This window comes from Chaetodon auriga, chromosome 16 (genome assembly GCF_051107435.1).
Source record: "Chaetodon auriga isolate fChaAug3 chromosome 16, fChaAug3.hap1, whole genome shotgun sequence".
NCBI classification, from domain to species: Eukaryota; Metazoa; Chordata; class Actinopteri; order Chaetodontiformes; family Chaetodontidae; genus Chaetodon; species Chaetodon auriga.
Genome location: NC_135089.1, coordinates 1,122,898 through 1,144,669, shown reverse-complemented (window position 1 = coordinate 1,144,669; position 21,772 = coordinate 1,122,898). Strand labels below are relative to the sequence as shown.

The 21,772-nt window shown below is 47.5% G+C and overlaps 2 protein-coding genes across 3 annotated transcripts; both read left to right on the top strand.

Moving 5' to 3' along the window:
• The first annotated feature begins 2,774 nt into the window (after positions 1 to 2,774).
• On the top strand, positions 2,775 to 8,338 carry LOC143333521 (ceramide synthase-like). Its single transcript, XM_076751572.1, has 6 exons — positions 2,775 to 2,973; positions 3,794 to 3,877; positions 5,760 to 5,982; positions 6,822 to 6,917; positions 7,404 to 7,513; positions 7,620 to 8,338. Exons 1-6 carry the CDS (start codon positions 2,855 to 2,857, stop codon positions 7,858 to 7,860), a joined length of 873 nt encoding a protein of 290 aa, XP_076607687.1. The 5' UTR covers positions 2,775 to 2,854; the 3' UTR covers positions 7,861 to 8,338.
• Positions 8,339 to 12,425: 4,087 nt separating this feature from the next.
• sh2b1 (SH2B adaptor protein 1) lies at positions 12,426 to 20,836 on the top strand. 2 transcript variants are annotated; one of them, XM_076751807.1, is made up of 9 exons: positions 12,426 to 14,284; positions 15,023 to 15,124; positions 15,278 to 15,369; positions 15,459 to 15,541; positions 15,681 to 15,836; positions 15,980 to 16,191; positions 16,317 to 16,491; positions 16,788 to 16,878; positions 17,771 to 20,316. In XM_076751807.1, the coding sequence occupies exons 1-9, from the start codon at positions 12,557 to 12,559 to the stop codon at positions 17,790 to 17,792; spliced, it is 2,661 nt and encodes an 886-aa protein (XP_076607922.1). In that variant the 5' UTR covers positions 12,426 to 12,556; the 3' UTR covers positions 17,793 to 20,316. The 2 variants fall into 2 exon arrangements, with proteins under 2 accessions (XP_076607922.1, XP_076607921.1); XM_076751806.1 differs by lacking the exon at positions 16,788 to 16,878 and having other exon boundaries at positions 17,771 to 20,836.
• The last annotated feature ends 936 nt before the right edge of the window (positions 20,837 to 21,772 follow it).

Genomic DNA, 21,772 nt, shown 5'->3' with positions numbered 1-21,772 from the left:
GTTGAACCCTTTAAGACGGACCGACTCACTTCACTTGAACCATCCTGAAGTTTGATGCTCAGCTGTTTGCAGATCAATAATCCATCACAGCTTCATCAATAGTTTGCTGTGTAAAACCAAAGTGATGCCTTCAAATGCTTCCTTCAAGACGATGAGTTCACGGTCACATCAGAGAAACTGGAACCGGATTCATTTTCTGTGCGTCAGTCGATCCATCGATCGTCTGTTCGAGCGTCTGTTGTCATGAGTTAAGGCCGTTTGGAGCAGGAAGGTCGCCGCTGTGGTGCATTCAAAGACGCTCTGACTTTTTCAAACTGCATTTGTCTCTAAATTCTAAATTCACATTTCGTCTTAAAACCTGAACTTGATTAAAAAAGATGTCCGAACACTTTGATGCGCCGACGCCGTGGAACGATTTCCTTCCTGTGAGTTCACTGAAAATGGTTTTCAGTCTGTTCGCTTTGGTGGAAGTGAGCTGAACTGACAGGAAGGAAGTAGTTTCCTGATGGACGGCGTTCACGGTGACGTCTCTAAGCTGTAGCCAAGCAGCCAAACGTGAAAACCATCAGTATGGTCGTCTTCTACTGGCTCCGACACGTTCGGCCCCTTCTCGACTGCAGGAACTCTTCCAGGAACCTCTTTTAGGATCTCAGGAACTTTTGGATGAGGGTCAGCGCGCGCCGGCCGGCCGCCTCAGCGTTCAGACGCCGTGTGAACCAGGCTGTCCGCTGGAGGAACCTTTAGCTCCTGGTTCAGTTCCTGTGGCTCGTCACTTCCTCCTTCGTGTGTTTGAAAGGTGGAGAACCTCCCGCAGGCGGGGCCCCTGAGCCGCCGGGCCCCTCGGCGTCCCCGTTGGTCCCTCAGTTTCCTGGTTTTGAAGCCCAGAAACCTCAGCCCCTCTTCTACAGGAAGCCAGCGAGTCTCTGTGAGCGTCCGTCGCCGAGGCCGCCGACCACCTGACTTGTATATCTGCATGTGTATATTTATTATCCGGCGGAGAGCTTTGGGTTTGAATGCTGTGCAATGGTTGAGTTTGTCCACGATGACGAAAACGTACTCTTTGTGGTAATTTTTATTTAATTCATCTTAGGAAGTGATTTTGTTCTGTTTGTTGTGATCTAATTAGATTTTTACGAGCCGACAGTCGGAGAACGTTTTGATGATTGTTCCCTAAAAAACAGAAAAGGCGCTGAGGCGTTTGTTTCAGATTTTTCTGATTCCTTCAAAGTGGAAACGTTTCAAACTGAAACGTCTCCACTTAAAGAAACCTCAGTGTGAGAAATTTGAAGTTTTCCTTAATTAACACCACCTCTCCGGTTATTTTTGGTCCCTGAACGCACCGGCTGTCGACGTAAAATCTGAAATCAGGACGTTTGATCTCCATCATGGATCCGACCGTCAGCCGATCTTTACGTGTCGCTGAAGAGTCATGCTCGTGGTCAAACTGGAGGTCGAAGCTCTTTGGTTTTCAGTGACGAGTTTGGACGGCGGCCATCTTTCCCAGAAGTGAACCAAAGTGTTGTGAGCAGCTGACAGTCGTTGATCGTGCGTCAGTGGACGTTCGTCTTCGCTGTTTGTCAGAATCTGGACGTCATTCAGTTTCTTGCTCAGTACAGAAACAGAATTCCAGGGAGATTAAGTTTCTGTTAACGTCAGGAAATGTAGGAAAACGTCCGTCACGTGATTTTTATTTCACCGATGGTCCAAAACTCAGTGATTCAGTTCACTGAAGACAGGTTTAAAAATGGATTTCATGTCATTTATTGACTCACTGAACCAAAACACAAACACTAAATTTTAGGTTTTGCGTGGTTTCGGTGCAGAAATGACTCGTTTTTGGGAACATTTGTCGATTTGAAGCTCAGATTTGGAACTCGGGGAACGATGAATCCAGACTTTCTCCTCTCGGCCTCTTTTTCTTTTTCTTTCTGTTGTTGGTAGAGATCCTTCAGCTGAGGAGCAGTTTGAAACTAGATGACCGTGTTTGGTCTTTCCCCTCCTCACACTGTTCAGAGATCAGCTGACCAGTGTTTTTCCAGTCTGTCCGGTTTCAGGCCGACAGACGTAAAGCAGAGCGGGACGGACGGAGGGACGGATGGACGGATGGACAGCTGGTCATCTTTAGACATTAGACTTGTTTTTCTTCTATGAAAAGAAACTTGATGTTTTTATTATTCTAAATATGAAACCGATGTTTTAAACAGATGTTTTGTCTTCGTTTTAGCAAAAAGTTTTGTTTGTTTTTTGACCTGTGTTCCCAACAAATACTTGAATTTCTTAAAAAAATGTTTAGAGTTAAAGTAGTGAATGATAAATAAATAAATGGACACTGGATCATGAAGCTGTGCTGCGTTCAGGGCTCTGTTCTTTTCTCTGGAAGCTTCAGTGTCAGGCATCTTAAATGAACTGAAAAGGTTTGCTAAATATTAATAAATAAAAATAAATCCAGCTATTTTTTCCAGTTTCCTGGAAAGACGTCATGTGATAGAATTTGACTTCATAATTAACAAAAGACAAAAGGTCGTTAAAAAAAAGTGGACAAGAGGACAACAGACACAGGAGACACTTTACCGCACTCAGTACTTTTACTTTGATACTTGAGGTACATTTCACTGGCTACACGTAGTTTTACTTCAGGAACATTTCACTGCAGGACTTCACAGGATGTGAGCACCTCCTCCACCTCCTCTGACAGGTGGCAGCAGGAGCTCCTCCCTCCTGATCCTCCTCTCTGAGCTCTCAGAAACCTGTCCTCATTTAATACTCGCAGCACATCCAGAGAGTGTGTGTGAGAGCAAGCCACACACACACACACACACACACACACACACACACACAGGTGAAACCAGGAGCCATGTTGGCCCTCCTGACCGCCGGCTCCGTCTTCTTCCCCGGACTGTTTGTGCTGTCCAAACAGACTCTGAAGCACATGATGGGATGGAGCGAGGGGGATGCTGTCATCGTGTCTACACGGTAAGCGCACACGCACACACACACACACACACACACACACACCTCAAACCTCAAACCTTAACCCTTAGCCTCCTTCTTGTCCTCGTGTGTTCAGCCTCCATGTACGTTTTTCAAGATGCCACACGCTGAGTGAGGTGGTCCTGGTCCTGAACAGGACTGATCCTGATCCTGGTCTCTGTCTCTGATTGTTTCCAGAGACGCGAACATCTCGTCTGTTTCTTACATTCTGTTGGTTTCACTGTCCCGGTTTTTGTTTGCACCTCTGCTGCAAACTATGCAACTGTGAGCCACAGAGGTGCTGAGAACTGAAAGGTACGGTGGCCTGGAGGGTTCATGGCACCTCAATTAAGAATCACATGCAATGAGACAAAACACAAGCGAAAGCAGAGACGCTGCAGGTCACTCAGAACACGACAGAAAGCAGAATTACTCAAATAAACTGCAGTGATTTAAACTTCTGATCAGCAGAATGCTAACGCTAATGAGCATCAAATATCTGAAAGTGTGTTAGAGGAAAAAAAGGGACAGATCATGGACGTCTGTGTGTCCATCGTGTCTCAGTGTCCCTGAAACGGTTTGTTTGTTTACTGCGTTTGTTTGTTCCTGTTTGTTTGCGGTCTTTGTTTGTTTTCTGTATTTGTTTGTGTTTTTATGTTTTCATTTCTAGCTAACGTGTTCTCTTGAGCTGCAGTATGTTGACCCTCAGGGCCACCGTACAGGTGGATCTGGGGCTTTGTGCTTCGTGGACAGGTTGTCCCGGTCTCAGTCTGGACCAGGTCAGTCTGTGTCGGGCCGACTTTGATTGTCTCTCTTCTCTCAGCCTGGTGTCGTCCATCCAAGCCGTCATGGCGTCATCAGCCGGATGCATCATCGCCACGTCCTGCAGGGACGTCATGGAGGACAGGTGAGGACTCTGCTCCGACTTTCTGTCTCTTTCATACCGTGTTTTGCTTCTCTTCATTCTCCTTTTCTTCTCATTTTCACAGCTGATCGATCTTCTTCCTCTGAGCTTCATCACCACGAACACACACACTGTAGTTTATTCTGACTCACACACGCCGTCCTGCTGCCACAAACACTCACTACAGCAGAAAACGTGGATTCATCCACCGCTGAAAATAGTCCCAACAGACGCTCCGTTTCCTCCAGTTTGTGTGACAGAAACACAGCAAGCTGCTGTTTGAAGCTTTTAAACATGAAACTACATTTAAAGATTTACAGACTGAAACATTTTTACTATGACGGAAACGAGAAAACTGTTTCTTTAAAGAAACATTTGAAATACTTTATTATATCTGGTGCCAGACGTGTCCTTTAAATGAATCATCTGTACATTGAAACTTCAATTCATATTTAACTTTTGTAATATTTTCTACATGTTTTCTCACCTTCGATCTGTAAAAGTCAGACCGGCACAGAGGACGAATCTCTCAACAGCTTTTGGATTGACACTGATTTGATTGAGGTGAGACGCGGTCCAGACGTTCATGCTCCCCTCAGGATGAACCGTAATAACTTTATTGATCCTCTCTCTTCTCGTCTAGCGCCACCATCAGGTCGACATGTTCATGTGTGTTTCTGGTCAAACACCTGCAGAACTCGTGACTCTCCCATCAACCTCAGCTGGACTCAGCTGTGTTTACTGTTAATTAGCTAATGTTAGCATGCTAACATGCTAAGCTAAGCTGGTGAACATTAGACCTGCTCAGTTAGCGTGCTGACGTCAGCAGCTTCGACAGCTCTGTGAGTTAAAAACCTGAAACTTTGAGGTTCAAGTGACCGAATTTAAAGTCAGGACGGTTTCTAAAGCTTCTGTCGGGCGATGAAGACATCAGTAATTCTGACCATTGAAATAAAAACGAGTGTGTGTCGGCTGGAAGCCGAGTGTGTAATCTAATTAACAATCTGACTCTAATTCGTCTCCTGAGCCGGGCGGCAGCAGCAGAGCTATTTCAGTCTCTAAGACGCTCCCAGAGATCACTAATCCTCCACGCTGAGGATGATGGGAAACGAGCTGATGAAGAGGAGGGGTGAGGGATCTGAGCGGGGGCTGGTTTCAGTCAATCCCAGCTTTCCTCCGGCAGCTCCTTCATTTCCCAGTCAAAGCGAGAGGAGGTTTGTCTGAGCGCCATTTGTTTATCAAATCAGGCCGCAGACGGTCGACCTGCAGCAAGGAACTGTGGGAGCAGCTGAGCGACGATGAAGCTGCTTCATCAAACTCAAATCTGCTGAGGAACAAAGTGACAGAGAAACAAAAAGGCCTGAAAACAGACGCTCCTCTTCAAAGCTCCTCAGCTCTGAGCTCAGCTCAGTGTGATGGACACAAGCAGCTTCGGCTCAGAGGTCCAGCATGAAGGCTTTAGCGGCCTCTAGTGTTCAGGCTGCAGAGGACGTCCAGCACAGCCTCAGCCTCCTCTCCAGTGAGGATGACTCACCTCTTCATCACAGTGAACAAACCTGCTCCCTCTGCAGAGACACAGAGCTCACAAACACAGCGACTTTCAGCTGACTGATGACGAAAACACGAAAACACGTTCTGCCAACAGAGCCTGAAATCCTAAAAACTGCACTTAAAGGTCATTTCAAGCACATTTCCTAGATACTCTACTTGAATATGACAGTTTTCTGCTACTTTCTGCTTCTGCTACACATCTCACAGGCTGGGAAAGATGTGGAACGCTCCAAAAACACCTGTTTGGAACATTCCACAGGTGAACAGGCTGACTGGCGACAGGCAGCGTCTTCTGTCTTCACTCTGACTCACTTCCTGTCTTCTTCCTCCTCAGACATTGGCTGACCGACACCTACATCCTGTTTGCCACGCCTTACTTCGCCTACGACATCTACGCCATGTTCCTGTGCTACTGGCACAAGCTGCGGGTCAAAGGTCACGAGGAGGAGGGCGCCGCCGGGTCGATGAGGGCCGCTGTGGCGGGTTACCTGCGCAGAGAGCTGCTCATGGTGCTGCATCACGTCTTCATGGTGGTCTTCTGCTTCCCCGCCTCACTGGTAACTATGGCAAACAACGCCATCGCACAGGTTTAGCTTCGCTGCCGGTGAGCCCGAGAGCGGATGAATCATCGGTGTGACGTTTGTTCTGTGCAGCAGCTTCATGGCGAGGCTGCGATGGTCGCTGTCAGGGTCTCTGAGGGTCAGAGGTCAAGACTCTGCCGTCAATATGAGCCCTGAACGTCAACATCAGTACCAATATGATCATCTGAAAATCCTGTTGGTGCTTTAATCCTCATCAATGCTTCAGATTCTAGAAGATCATCACATGTCTGCAGCGTGGCCGTCCTCTGAGAACCACGTATCTCCAAAAAGTGTGACCAGCTCAGAAAAACACGCTGTTTTCAGCTTTGAGACGATGATTTTCAGCTGATCCAAGAGGCTTTTTAAAGAGTTTACTGAGCCGAAGAAGACATGAAGGAACTCTTCATCCTTCAGTTCAGCTCAAACATTCAACATCAACACAGCTGGAGATACGAGCTTTTCACTGGACAGGAAGGAATCTGAAGAGTAACTGAAGCTGTCAGATGTAATGGAGTAAAAAGTTTATTCAAATATTTACTCTGAGATGTTAAAGTATAAAGATGCATAAAAAGGAAAAGTTTGTACAAGTACCTTGAACGTGTACTTCAGTACAGTACTTGAGTAAAATGAGAGGCTGCTCTTCATTATCATCATGTTTCTTAGTAGTAGTAGTAGTATTGTATACACTCAGTAGCCACTTTATTAGGTACAGTCCTGCACTGAATCCTCCTTGAAAAGTTTGTCAACAAATGTTTTTCTTGTGTGTGTGTGTGTGTGTGTGTGTGTGTGTGTGTGTGTGTGTGTGTGTGTGTCAGCTGTGGAGGCAGGGTAAAGGTGATTTCTTCCAGGGTGTGTTGTTTCTGGCTGAGCTCAGCACACCGTCCGTCTGTCTGGGGAAAGTCCTGATCCAGGTAATCCAGCAGTTCAGTCTTCAGTTATTTGTTATTTACTTGTTTAAAAGGGTTTTGATTCTGGGCTTCAGGACTTCAGGACAACAGTTCCAGATTCATGTAAACCAGATTTGAAGAAGTATGAAGAACAGTTTCATGTTTCAGGCTCTAAAGGAATTAGATTGAGTGTCAGGATGCATCTTTTCTGCTGTTTGTAACAGGAAAATAATTTGATTATCTCCAGTAAATAACCTTCAGTCATGAGAAAATGAGCTGTGAGATAAGATAAGATAAGATAAGATAAGACTTTATTTATCTCACACTGGGGAAATTCATCAGTAGAATAAGGAGAGATTAAAAAAAAAAAGTTGAACAAAGTAAGCAATAAAAAGCATCCAGAATAAAAGTCGTACATGTAAACAGGAAGTGCATGAAGGCGTTGCCTCGGTGTCCCTTCTCAGCCACCGTACCAGCACCTTCACTGTGGCCTGTCTTCCTCTCTGTCAGTACAAGCAGCAGCGCTCTCTGCTGCACCGAGTCAACGGAGGCCTCATGCTGCTCACCTTCTTCGGCTGCCGGGTGGCGCTCTTCCCTTACCTGTACTACGCCTACGGCAGGTGAGCGGGCCACACCTGCAGCGGTGGAGAGGAACTGAGTACGTTTACTCGAGTACTGGACGAGTCTCTGTCGGTCGGGCTCTGACTGCAGCTCTTTGTGTTGCAGGTATGCGTCCATCCCGGTGTACACGGTGCCCCTGGTGGCCCCCTGGCAGTGCAACCTGGGGGCCGCCCTGCTGTGGCCCCTCCAGCTCTACTGGTTCACGCTGATCTGCAGAGGAGCTCTCCGCCAGTTCACAGGACGCTCAAACTCACCGCCGCAGACCTTTAAAGGCGACCTGGACGGCTGCTCGACGCCGAGCAACTGCTGCATGTCTCACCAGGATGGAGGGACAGACAGACGCTGAAGCTGCAGACAGGAAGTGAGACAGAACAAAGAGGACAGGACAGGTGAGCTGCCCTGCAAAGGTTCTGCTGAGACAGACGAAAGCTGTGGACGTTTCTCCTCGTTTGACGTAGAAGAAGAAGTTTAAGGACAGAGGCTCCAGTGTCAAAGTCTGCTGAGTCATGACTGAGAAGAAGAGGAGGAGGAAGAGGAAGAGCATCATGAACGCGTCGGACCAGCTGAGAGCGTTTAATGGATTCATTCATTCATGTGGACACAGAGAGCAGGTCTCTGATCTGATCAGTGTGATCAATACTGGTTGATCAGCTAAAACAGGACTGATATCAGCAGAACGGCACCAATCAAACCACAAACAGGCTGTAAAATGTCTTCAAAGTGGACATTTAGAAGCATTTCTAATGAGTTTAATCACACAAATGACATCATGAATGTGTTGTTGTAATTAACCAATCAGAGTGTCATTAAACAACCTGAAAACAGCTGCTGTCAGTTTTCATTTGATGGACGACAATGAAACACACAAGGAGAAGAAGAAGAAGAAGTATAGAAGAAGAAGAAGAAGAATAGAAGAAGAAGAAGAGGAAGAAGAATAGAAGAAGAAGAAGAAGAAGAAGAAGAAGAATAGAAGAAGAAGAAGAAGAATAGAAGAAGAAGAAGAAGAAGAAGAAGAATAGAAGAAGAAGAAGAAGAAGAAGAAGTGGACGTCCAGATTGATGTGATGAGTTCAACCAGCGTTAAACTGATGGTGCTTCAGAAACTGAGCAATCAGACAATCGTGTCAAATACTGCACTGAAATACACAGTCAAGGTACTTGTACTTGAGTGTTTCTAGTTTTTGCATCTTTATACTTCTACTGCACACCTCAGAGGTAAACGTTGTACTTTTACTCCATTACATCTGACAGCTTCAGTTACTCTTCAGATTCCTTCCTGTCCAGTGAAAAGCTCGTATCTCCAGCTGTGTTGATGTTGAATGTTTGAGCTGAACTGAAGGATGAAGAGTTCCTTCATGTCTTCTTCAGCTCAGTAAACTCTTTAAAAGCCTCTTGGATAAGCTGAAAATCATCATCACAAAGCTGAAAACAGCCTGTTTTTCTGAGCTGGTCACACTTTTTGGAGATACGTGGTTCTCAGAGGACGGCCGCGCTGCAGACATGCGATGATCTTCTAGAATCTGATGCACTGATGAAGATTAAAGCACCAACAGGATATAAAGGAGTTCAATGAGCTGAAACATCTACAGCAGGAACATGAATGAACACATGAATGCAGCAGGAACATGAATGAACACATGAATGCAGCAGGAACATGAATGAACACATGAATGCAGCAGGAACATGAATCCACAAACAGCATTCCGGCCTTCTGTCCATCACATGGTTGGTGTGTTTGAAACACACAGACAGGCTGTTTGTTAATGTGAATCAATGTTCACCTTAATGACTGAAGTGTATTCTTCACCGTCAGATCGTGAGGAAACAGTCGTGACACGTACTAAACTCAGAGCCTTAAATTCCTCTTTTTTACCCGTCTAAACCAGACATTTGTCATTTAGAAGCTAAGACGTATGAAAGCATCGTCCTGCTTATATTCAGTTTGGATGGATGGATTTCAGCAGATGATACCGTGATCCCCAAAGTCATTCAAATTACAACTGCAAGAAGTACTCAGACCTGTAAGTAAATGTAGTAATGCCACTGCAGAAAAGTCCCACAGTGGAATGCTGCTTTGAAGTATTACCTTCAAAATATACTTTAAGTATGAAAATATGATCCCCTCACTGTGCAGAAAGGCCCATTTCAGAATGATTTATATTACTGATTGTGATTACTGATGCATTCATGTGTTCATCACTTTAGTGTCACAGCTGGTTCGTTCATCTGTAATATTACGTCATTATTTATTAGCTGATTATATTTTGCATTAACAATCTGAATCTGCAAAGTAAAGCTCTAAAATCACTGTAGTGGAGTAAAAAGTACAGTACTTGCCTCCTAAATGTAGTAGAGTAGAAGTATAAACTGAAAACGGACAGAAAATGGACTTATTGAAGTAAAGTAGGCGTACAAGTACTTCAAAGCGATACAGTACTCGAGTAAATCTACTAGTTACTGGATGTGGGGGATCAGCCTGGTGGACCTCCGGACATAAATCACAGCCACGTGCTGAAGACAAGCTGGATGACAGACAGTAGATGGGCTCTGTCTGGTGTGGGACCACTTGTCCTCTGTGTGGACTTGGTCTCCAGGGTTTTGTGTGGGACCCCTTCAGGACGATCAGGGCCCCGTGAAGGAGCAGCGCTGGTTCAGTCTGTTTGTTTGGACGGGTGGGGTTCAGGTCTGAGTGGAGGAGTCGGCCTGCGTTTCTTTCCTACGTTTTCCTGTGTTTACCGTCACAGTTTTGGGGAAACGAGTCATCCGAGAAAATCCAGCGTTTTTCTAACGGCTGTCAGGACCGAACGCCGACCCACCAACTATCGCGAGAAAACAGAGCCGTGCGAGAAGAACGGGTCCAGGCAAGGCATAGCAATATTCATATTTAGCAACAACAACAACAACCTTTACGATAATGATTATTCCGTTATGTAGACGGAGAGAATGATGAAGTGAATGCCAGTTTCACCAAAAGACACGGATGAACACACTGGACTGTGATAAACAGGTAGAGAAAACACAGCACATTTGTGGTGAAGCAATATTGATAGCTAGCTAGCTGGTTTATTAATAGCGAGCTAACTGGCTAACGGTTAATAGCTAGCTTAGCTTGCAAAGAATCTTTCGTGATAGCTGCTGTTGGATGATTCAATATGTGAACACCTCAGCCACAGGTTACAGTAGTCATTGCAAAATACGCTTTATCTAACCAACGTTGGCAAATAAAGGTGCTAATTAATAGCAAGTCCGTGAGTACGATGACGTTAGGTAGCTATTGTTAGCTAGCGAACGTTACACGTCTTTAAAGAAAGCTGAATGAGCAAGACTCACATTGCTTGCTAATTCATGCTAGCAAGCTAGTGAGTGACTCGAATTGATATAATGTGGGTTTCATTTAACGTTGTTTGAAGCTACATTATAGTCAGTAATCATTAACCTCTTGGTCTGCCTGTCATTTTGACCAGTTGTTAGTTTATATGTGTATCATGTAACGACAGAGTGGGTAAGCTTCTCTCATGCCTCATCTGATGACTACAGACCTTCACTCACACACACACACACACACACACACACACACAGGTTTACTGTAACCACAAATATCATCAGGAATAAACAGGAAAACATCAGGTCAGTGAACTGTTTCAACCTCTCAACACAAAAAGTGGGAATGCAGGTTTGTTCAGTGGAGATCAATGAATGTATGAACAGAATGCAGGAAGAAGTACTCAGAGTATCTAAAAGTACAAGTATAGTAAAAAACAATCCATTTGCAAGTAAAATCACGTCTAAGTATTTTCATCAAAATGGACTGAAAGCATCAAAATTAACAGTAGTCATCATACAGCAGAATAATCTGAATGAAGTACCTCAACATTGTATTTAAGTACAGTACTTGAGTAAATGTACTTAGTTACATTCCACCCTGATCGTTTGTTGTCCTGTCGGGTGTAGAATGGTTTATTTTTGTTTATTCAGTATTTTTGGCTCCCTTTTTACCTTTAAGCCACACACCAAGAATGCTAACAAATCTGTCTTTTTCATTTTTTTAAGTTTGTCACAGTTCGTCCCATTTTCTGCGTCACAGATGCTAAAATCCTCGTACATACTTTCATAACATCCCAAATTGAAGGGACTTTTCCCACGACCGTCTTCAGTTGATCGAAATGCAGCAGCTTACAAGATTGAAGAGCTTGGCTTCCGACACAAGCCAGAGCTGATTTCAAGCCCTCTGTGTGTCTTCATGGATCGTGTCCTTCGAGCTCCCTTCCTGCTGGTTATTTAGCTGCTCCTGGACATCACGTCAGGTTTTTCAGGGGTGCAGCCTTCTGGTAAGCGAGAAGGCTCCAACTCCTTTGGAATAAACTCACATCTGCAAATGTCAGACACTCTGACGGGATTGTCAACCCGAGGCTGAAAACTCATCTTCCTCTGTGTGTTTTGGTCCTCTGAGTGTCTCCGGCTGGGTCAACGAGCAGCCTCCATGTTGTTGTTAACAGCCTTTCCTGTGCGTCCATGTGACTTCTCTAACCGTCCCTCTGATGTCTGTATTTAACGTGTGACACACTCTTTGGGTGATTGGCACTATTGATGACCTGAAGCTGAACTCATAGTTTGTCTGTGTGTTTTGCAGGATGTGGCCACATTTCTCTGGATGTATGACAGACGGTGAAGACGGGGCAGACCTTGTGAATCCTACACATCTCACCTCCTCCATTCATCCCTTTACTGGCTTTCTGAATCCCATATTTTCTTGTTGAAATGGTACAAGATTTAACTTCAGAAAATAATGTAGCAAAAAGCTGAGCCTTGGAGATATTTGACCTCTTGTAACCCATCTTTCATGGGTCTGGTGCGTTGTCTGTTTAGCTCGTCTTAGATGGGGCTGAGCACATCACTTCAGTTCACACTCGTTTGTAAATGATTCGACCAATGTGCCGTGTTTGGCCCCAGTCAGTCTCCCCAGCTGTGCAATCGCAGGTGTCTGTTGTGTGTTTGAAGTGATCTGATAGACCATCGATTCAGTCGGCCCTGGCCTTTAGGAGAATGAACGGCTCTCTTTTAACCCCGCCCAGCCCGCGGGCGGCAAACTCCTCTCCTTTACCTCCCTCGCCCTCCCCATCGCCGTCCCCTCCATCTCCCTCTTTGCTGCCCCTGTCCCCCCGCCCGCCTCCCCTGCCTCCTCTGGTGAGCCCTCCGCCCCAGGCTCACCCGTCCTCCCTGTCAGACACCCCCACGCCCTCCCCCTCGCCTTGCCTGAGCTGGACCGAATTCTGTGAGCTCCATGCCCGCGTTGCAGCTGGTGACTTTGCACGTCACTTTCGGGCTTTTCTCCTGGAAAACCCCCACTACTCCCCGGATTCGGCGGCCGCCTTCTGCCGGCGCTTCACCGACCGCTTTGTCCGTCACTTCCAGAGTGAGCTGGAGGGGGCGCTCCCACCAAGCTGTGCTTCTGGGAGGGACGATATGGTGAGCTGGGCTCCCCAGTCAGATGCTACATCCCTGGAGGAGGAGGCGGTCTCACCCCTGTCAGCATCTGGGGGGGCTGTCCTCCCGTGTCCCCCGACTAACGCTACGCGGGCCTCATCCAAGCCGGCGCCGACGCGGCTGGTGCTGGAGAACCGCAGTGGGGACAGGTTTCAAGATTCTTACACCCACAGCCAAGTCCTGCCTCCATCTTCATCATCGTCGTGTTGCTCGTCGGTGGGAGGGAACAATGGGAGGCGTGAGGAGAGGGGGGCCATGATTGCCCCTGGAAATGGAGAAGCACCAGTTGAGGAAGAGGAGGACAGCTGGTTAGGGGTGGCGTCTGTGGGGGAAGACGTCGAGCCAGAAGAGCGGGAGGGAGAGTCCACAGAGGCGGGCAGTGCAGACCCCTCCCACGCTCCTCAGATTCCACCTTCCTCCTCCTCGGTCACTTCTCCGCCTGGCTCCAAAGGTAACAGTACGCCCAACTCCTCCAAAAACAAACTGAAGAAGCGCTTTTCTCTGCGGAGTGTGGGTCGTAGTGTGCGGGGGAGTGTCCGGGGAATCCTGCACTGGCGGAGCTCCTCCAGTGACTCAGCCCAGAGCCAGCTGCCCTCCAGCTACAGCTACACCATGGGTGTTCAGGACGCCACCCTGGTTTCATCCTCAAAGAGGAACTCTGGCACACAGCCTCCCACACCCACCTCCTCCATGCCCGTTTCCCTGTCCATGCCCCTGTCCCTTCCCCACTCCTCTTCCTCCTCGCTGCCGCCTTCGTCCTCAAGCAGCGCCACCTCTCTGTCTCTTTCGGAGGCCGCTCGGGATCGGCGGCGGAGCAACGGTGAAGCCGGTGAGAAGGAGAAGTGGAGCCATCGCCTGGAGAAACTCAGACTGTCACGATCCCCTCCCCCTGTCCTCACCCCGACCACCACCGGCTCTCACGCCACCTCCTCCTCGCTGCCTCCGAGCAGCGCCGCCGCCGCCGCCATGGGTCCTCCACGGAAGGTGGGCCGGCTGGTGCGGGAAGGCGGGGTGAGCGTCAGTTCATCCAGCGACGAGTTGAGCGCGAGCCACGGCTTCTCCGGCTTCTCGTTTGGTCTCCTGCATCACAGTACGGACAACAACAACGCTGCCTCGGCTTCGTCCGCCGCAGCTCAGGCCGGTCCGGTGCAGCCGCTGGCCAGCGGAGGCAACGTGCCCTGGAGAGGAGGACGCTGGCATAAGTGTCGCCTGGTCCTCAGAGAGAGGGACAGAGAGGGCGTTGAGCGGGGGGAGGAGTACTACCTGGAGTTCTTCATTCCACCTAAAGTGAGTGTTTCCATCCTTTGAAACATTAAAACATCATTCCAGCTAAAAGATAAACTGTATTGATCCCTGCAGGGAAATTAATGATTAAATGAAATTAAAGGAACTGAAGGACAAGAACAGGTGTTTAGGTAAGTAACTTTAAAAAACTAGAAGTACAGAAACAGCATGAACATCTGCTGTTTGCAAAATCAAACATAAAAAGTTCCAAATACTGTCGACACCAAACACAGTGAGCTGAGGCGAAAACAGTCAAAATAACAGGAGGAGACAGAGATGAGGGGATGGAACCAGTGCGTCTGCAGGGTGTCACAGCATGACATCAGCTAGTTTTAGCTGAAATGAGTCGTTGATCAGTTGATGATGACCATCAGTTAATTGTAATTTTTCTAACCAGGAAGCAGTCTTTGATTCCAGCTTGTGATTTTAAAGAGATTTGATCATTTTCTTCCGTTACAGAGGATAAATGAAATATCTTTGGGTGGTGTTTGTATAAATCGAGCAGTCTGAAGACGCCTCCTTTAACTCCGTGGAGGACATTTTGTTAATAATTGATAAATTGATAAATGATATAAGCACGAGATGGGACCACTTCCTGGAGCCTCCGCTGGTTGTAAAGGCACCAAACAGTCTGGCCCATAAGTCGCTGTGTAACAGTAAAGTTTTTGTACTTTGTGTGTTGATACCGAGGAAACACCGGAGAAACAGCCGTTATTGATTGTGCTGGTTTTGTCTCGTCAGTCATCGAAGCCCCGGCTGACTGTCCCTTGCTGCTCGATCGTGGATGTGAGGAGCACCACAGCGCTGGAGGTCCCCGACAAGGAGAACACCTTTCTGCTGCAGGTAATCAGAGCAGAGTGCTTAGACCCTGTGTTTTTTGTGCTGGTGCGCTCACTGACGTGTCGACAGCAGTGCTCTCAGTTTCACGACAGACGTGAGCAGAGCTGAACCACGTCTCTGACCCTCCATGTTATTCTTTCTTTCGTTCCTGGTCAGCTGGAGGGGTCGGCGCAGTACGTGATCGAGACTCGAGACGCCGTTCAGATGCGAGCCTGGCTGAGTGACATCAGGAACGGCATCTGTCTCAGGTACTGAATGAGTGGACGCTTCAAGGCGTGGGAAGGACGGAGTCTGTGGCCTGAAGCAGACTGACGTGTTGCCGCTCTCTCTCCCACAGTGAACAGGAAGACGCTGAAGGTGTGTGTGGGGGGCCGCTGGACATCAGTGGGACGCCTGAGATAGTTGACCGTCTTTCACAGGGTAGGCCGACACTGTGAGCTTCACTGTGTGCTGCAGAGTTTGATCCACAGTTTGAGTGATTGATTGTCTGTTTGTTACTGATCAGTGATCGATGTCTGCGGTCCTGTCCCGCCTCTCTGGTCCTCTTCTCTTGTCTCAGTGTGTTATGGAGGTATCGGAGGCTCCTCTCCACTGATGGATCCTCTCCCACCTGAACTGCCACCTCGAGCTCCTCTCGACGAACCAGACGGCCGGATTCTCGGAGGAGGCGGGGCTAGTCTGGGCACACCTTATGCTGCGACGCCAGACGCCACAGGTGAGTACCATCCAAGGACGTATTTTATTTGAAACAGTGGAAAGTTAAATGTTGAGTCAAACCTGTGGTCTTGTTTCAGACGGTCTTTGAAAGCACCACATGTACGGTCTTTTAAACTTGAAAGCGTCTTATTGTTCATCCAGGCTCCTTCCTGTTCTCGGACACGAGCGCTGCGGAGGCGGTGGAGCACCCGCTCAGCGAGTGTCAGTGGTTCCACGGCACCCTGTCCCGTCTCAAAGCCGCTCAGTTGGTGTTGGCCGGAGGCCCGGCGAGCCACGGCGTCTTCCTGGTTCGCCAGAGCGAGACGCGGCGCGGAGAATACGTCCTCACCTTTAACTTCCAGGGGAAGGCCAAGGTGAGTCTTTAGTTCACCTTGTTTTGTCTGAGCAACAGTCCAAAAACAAAGATGGCGTATGACATGTTTTCATTTATTTTGCTGAGCGTGTTTTGACCTTTGACCTCTGTCCTTCGTCCCTTCAGCACCTCCGTCTGTCCCTGAACGAGGACGGTCAGTGCCGAGTGCAACACCTTTGGTTCCAGTCCATCTTCGACATGCTGGAGCACTTCCGGGTGCACCCGATCCCCCTGGAGTCCGGCGGCGCCTCAGACGTCACGCTCATCAGCTTCGTGGGCGCCACCGCTGTTCGCCAGCCAGGTATGAGCGAGCCCCTCCCTCCATGTTTAGGGTAACACGTCAGCAGAAAGACGTCAGCAGAGCGACACGAGAGAGATTCAGTAAAACACCTCACACACATCAGGTGAACAAACAGTGTCAGCGCCTCATCGTTGTGGATGGCGTGTAGCTGTCAGTGTGTTGAAGCTGACAGGTGAGTCCAGGTGAGCTCCACTCACCTGTGCGCTCTTTTCCGCCTGCTCACTGTGTTACTGCACCCACCGCCGCTCTGACCTCTCTGTTGTTGTCTGTTGTGTCCGGTGGCTCATCCCTTGCAGGCCGGGACAGGGCAGGCAGCCGGCCTACAGTCTGTGATGTCATCACCACGCGCCATCCCGACTCTCCATCAACCCCCATCTCTGACTGTGTGTAAGTGAGACCGGACTCGGCTGAGCGAGAGCGAGTGCGTGAGCGAGCTGAGTGTTTGTGTGTTTGGACACGTTTCGACACGATTCTGGTCACGTGACCAGAAGCGATCTGAGCGAGCTCGACTCCGAAGAGCCGCCGAGTGAACAAACAATGTGCTCGACCAATCAGCCGCCGAGCTGAATCAAACGCGTCCCGGCGTCTCTTCCTTTATCCATCGCTGATGGTTTTCCCTGAAGATTCATATTTTACTTCAGAAGTGTTTAAAGTTTGAAACGTTAGACGAGGTCATCGAGGAAGATGGCCGCCTCCACTGTGACGCTGAGCTAAAGACGATGAGGTCATGTCCTCAGGTGCTTTACTGAACCACAGTTTTAGGATACTTGTACTTCAGTGTTTCTAATACTGCATGTTGGAAACCAGAAGACTATTAATGATTTTTTTAAAATTTTTTGTGAGGACTTTCTGATTTTTAGTCTTCTGTGACCGAGAACTGAACGTTTTTCTGACATCTATCGAAGAAATGATTCAATTGATCAATCAAGAAAATGAAGCTATAGACGTGTGTGTGTGTGTGTGTGTGTGTGTGTGTGTGTGTGTGTGTGTGTGTGTGTTCCTGGAGTTGGACTGTCTCCATGACTCTCATGGACTCCATGACCGCAGACTTCTCCCACCTAACTGGCCACTCACGGTCATTTTCTCTTTTTCTCTCCCTCACCCTCCTCCTCCTCCTCCTCCTCCTCCTCCTCCTCCTCCGACCTCGCTGTCACTTCACTTCTTACACTTTCGGCCTTATTTCCTCCTCCTCCTCCCCTCTGCCTTCCTTTATTTACACTTTTCTCTCCCTCCTTTCTCTTTCTTTTCTCTTCCTCTCGTCTGTTTCTCCTCCATGCAGACTTGACCAGCAGACCCCGTAGCCCTCCTCAGCCTCCTCCTCTGCCGCCAGGCCGGCCGCCGCCCCCGACTCCTCCCCAGGAGAGAGGAAACGAGACGGAGGTGGGAGGAGGAGGAGCGGCCGTGGTGACGATGGCGACAACGACAGCAGCAGGAGGAGGAGGAGGTGGAGGAAGTGGAAGCAGCGGAGGCAGTAGCGGAGGAGGAGTGGAGGACTGGGAGGAGAGGGACAGGGACACTCCTCTCCGCCAACTAGAAGCTGTGGAAGGGGAAGAGAGGGACGGAGCGAGGGCGCCCCGAGCCATCGATAACCAGTATTCCTTCTTCTGATGAAGGGAATGCCAGGAGGGGAGGAGGAGTGTGTGTGCGTGTGAGCGCGCGTGTGTGTGTGTGATGGAGTGTGTGTGTATGTGTGTGTGTGTGTGTGTGTGTGTGTGTGTGTGTGATGGAGTGTGCGTGTTGGAGCGAACGTGAGATTGGATGAGGCGGCGTACATCATAGCCATTCATAACCAGTATTTTTATTTTATTAGCAAGGTGGAGGAGAGGAGGAGGAGGAGGAGGTGTAAAAGTACTAACACTATAGGAGAGAGAGAGAGAGGAGTCAGCAGACGGAGAGGCGGCTGAGAGCAGCTTTACAACACTAACACGGTACGTTCGTGTTCCTCTTGTAGTCCGATAAGCTTGGTTTTAGCCGGTACGCCTCACGGCGGGCTCCGCGTGGCGAGCAGCGGTGAGAGCTCCAGCAGTCCTGATACCTCACAGCGCTCTGGCCAAGACGGCACACGCCAGCCAGAGGCCAAACACACTCTACACACATTGTACTGTGGCAGGTCGACCCCGCACACGACGCTCTGCAGGTAACGAGACGACGCCACAGCAAACTCCATTCAAACATCAGCTGGCTGAAAGTTAGCTTCATGTTAGCATCAGTGCACTAATCCGTTTGTTCTGATTGGACGAGCCACAAGACCAAACTGAAATTTAATACGAACAGTAAACAGTCAACACTAACAACGCTAACACTAACGACGTGACGCTTCAGGGCCACGTTCTTCGTCATTCGTCTCACGTGTTCTTTGAACTCGCAGGAAGACTTTGACCTTCTTTAACACTGAGCCACTGCATGAGTCTGAGCTGGATCACGCCGCTGTGTGATGTCGAAGAATTCAAGAGTAAATGCAACCTGAAGCATCACAGACACGTTGAAATCTGAAGCGTCTGAACCAGATGTTCAAAAGGTCCGTAAGCGCCTGCATCAATCCTGATGCAGAACAGGTGAAGTGTCACCTGTGAATGAGGCCGTTAGTCACGCTGACATTAGAACAGGTCAACAGTCCTACCTGCCAGCTGCTGAGAACACACACACCTGTGTTTTCAGGTGAGTCAGGGGCACATGGGATGAAGATGAGGCTTGTTACAGCAGTGAGGGTGTGTTTCAGTCACGGTGCGTTCACTGCCCGTAGGTTGAATAGCAGCTCTTCACTAAACTGAAGCCACGTCGAGCTCAGTAGCTGATATTTCCCAAAACAAAAACGTTTTCCATGATGGAAACAAGAACTGACAGTATTGGTACCACTTCCTAATGTTACTGTACTACTAGTACTACTACTACTATCATATAAAACAGCAGTAAAAGCAGCTTTAACCATCATTAAAGACATTAGTGCTTTTTAAAGGGCACCTCATTTCAAAGCTGCACCAAAAGAGTAAAAAATGGGACTTTTACAACCTGGCAACTCAGATGTTTTTATTAATGCTTATCATTGATCAATACAGCTGATCAGTGGCACGTCCGTGAAGACGTCGTGTCTTCTGATAACTTAAAGATTCCAGAGTCGATCATTCACAAACAATTATACGATGATCAGATGAGAGAAGTAAAATAAGAAATGCTGAACATTTGCTCCAGTGTCTGAAGTTCAACTCTCGGTTAAACGTCGTGGAAAATTCAACGTTTTGGGGTTTTAGACTTTTGTAATTTGAAGATAATGCTACACATGTTTTACACTTCATTTATCAGTGAATCCAAAAGGTTATCTACAGATTGATTGGTCATAAAGAAGTTGTTGGGTGCAGCCTGTTCATGTGTATTTTAATGGAACAAGACTGAAATGTCGACTTGAGTCTTTTAAACAGAGCGTTGACCTAAAGAGTCGAGTTTTGACAGGCGGCGTTAAACGGGCAGATTTTTGAATGGAGTTTGGTTGGCGTCGCGGCGCCGTGGAGCAGGCAGGAAACATTTACCTCAGACACACTCAGCAGCATCACTCAGTGAACACGTCTCTCTCTTTCTCTCTGTTTCTCTCTGACACTCAGAAAGCTGAACGGGAGACGTTTTCCTTTCAGAGAGAAATTATTGATGATACCAATAACAATAATATTGATGGAAATAATAATAATGACGGTCAGAATAATAGTATTAATTTTATTTGTTTTTAAGACACCTTTTTATTTTGTATGCTTACTCCATGTACGTGTAACACTTGTTCCGACTCCATCTTGTAATTCAGTTGAAAATGTGTTTGTGCCTTTTTATTTTTGGGATAAAAAGAAGGAAAAAATAATCTTAAGATTTGCTGTACGGCCTCGTTGTCCAGGCCACGCAGCATCCTCGCTCTCTTTCGTGCTGTCTTCTCCTCCTCATCCTCCATTCATCAAAAATATACGATTAGCAGAAAATGTCGATGAGAATACCTACTTTTTCTACTTGTGCCTTTCTGTGTCTGTCGTCTGTCATCAGCCTCTGCCTGCATTCGTGTCGCTCTGTCTTCGTCCGTCTCTCGGTTTAGAGCTCGCCTGTTTCTTTATGCACCACGTGACCACCCGGCCATTTCTGCCGCTCTTTTCTTTGCTCATGTATTTGTCTGTATGCACCTTTTCCCCCCGACCATCATGTTCTGTGTCCTTTTCTCAGTTTCAGAACTCTTCGTGCCTTTCTCTGTCTCTTTTCTCTCTTTGCTGGGACCGTGTGTTGAGGGCGGGCGGCGCCGTCTGTCCGCCCTGTGTGGTTAGTTTCAGGTACTACATTGAATTTAATGATATAATATAAATATAGTGAAACATAATGTTTGGTGTGTGGTCTCTTTTTTGCCGCCTCCGACCTTGAAATGCTGCTTCAGATGGAAAATTGAAGGAAAATTCTGTTTTATACCACTTAAATCTGGTTTTAGACCGACATCAAGAACAACGAGCGGTCAGTCACATGACTTGACAGATGGAGGAGAAACACCTGGAGGAGAGGCGCTGATTCACTTCGGATTCTTTCTGTTTCTGGTGTATTTAGACTTTCAGCATTAACAAAATAGTGCAAAGCTGTAATAAAGATGTGCAAAGGCAGTATTATGAAGTTAAAATGGACGAGGCTTCACAATCTATTTAACTGTGTTCAACATGCTGAAGGTGTTTGGCATGGAGGCAAAGCGACCTCTGTCTCAGACCCCCGGGGGCCCAGAAGTCCAGGTTCATGGTGTGATTTGAAAGGAATACTCAGCACAGAAGCTCGTTATCAGCTGAAACAGTCGAAGCCTTAAAGTGTTTTATCTCCTGATTCTGAGGGTCTGTCTTCATGTGTCAAAGTCTGGTTTTAAGACGTGCTTTGGTTTAGCTGGTACCGACTTTATATGATGGATATTCCTAAACTTAAACCTGTTTAATTGAATTAGTACGCAGGTAATGCTTCCTTTGTATGTTAACTACCGGTGAAAGTATGTGTGAATGACTGCAGTTCGTCGTTTCATAGATACAGTTCGTCATCAATTTTGCTGATAAGTGATAAGAAACCAGCAGAACTTAAATGAGTCCAAAAAAACTACAATAGAAAGAATTCAACCACATCTCGAGCTGGGTGGAGACAGAAAAACTAGTTGACTTAAGATGATTATTCTGCCAAAATTAGTGTTTCTAATGACAAGAGTGAGAATTTATTCAGACATTATATTTCATAAAACAGTCTGTAGTACAAACACGTTGGTAAATGGTTCAGTTCGCCCCGCTCACGTTTG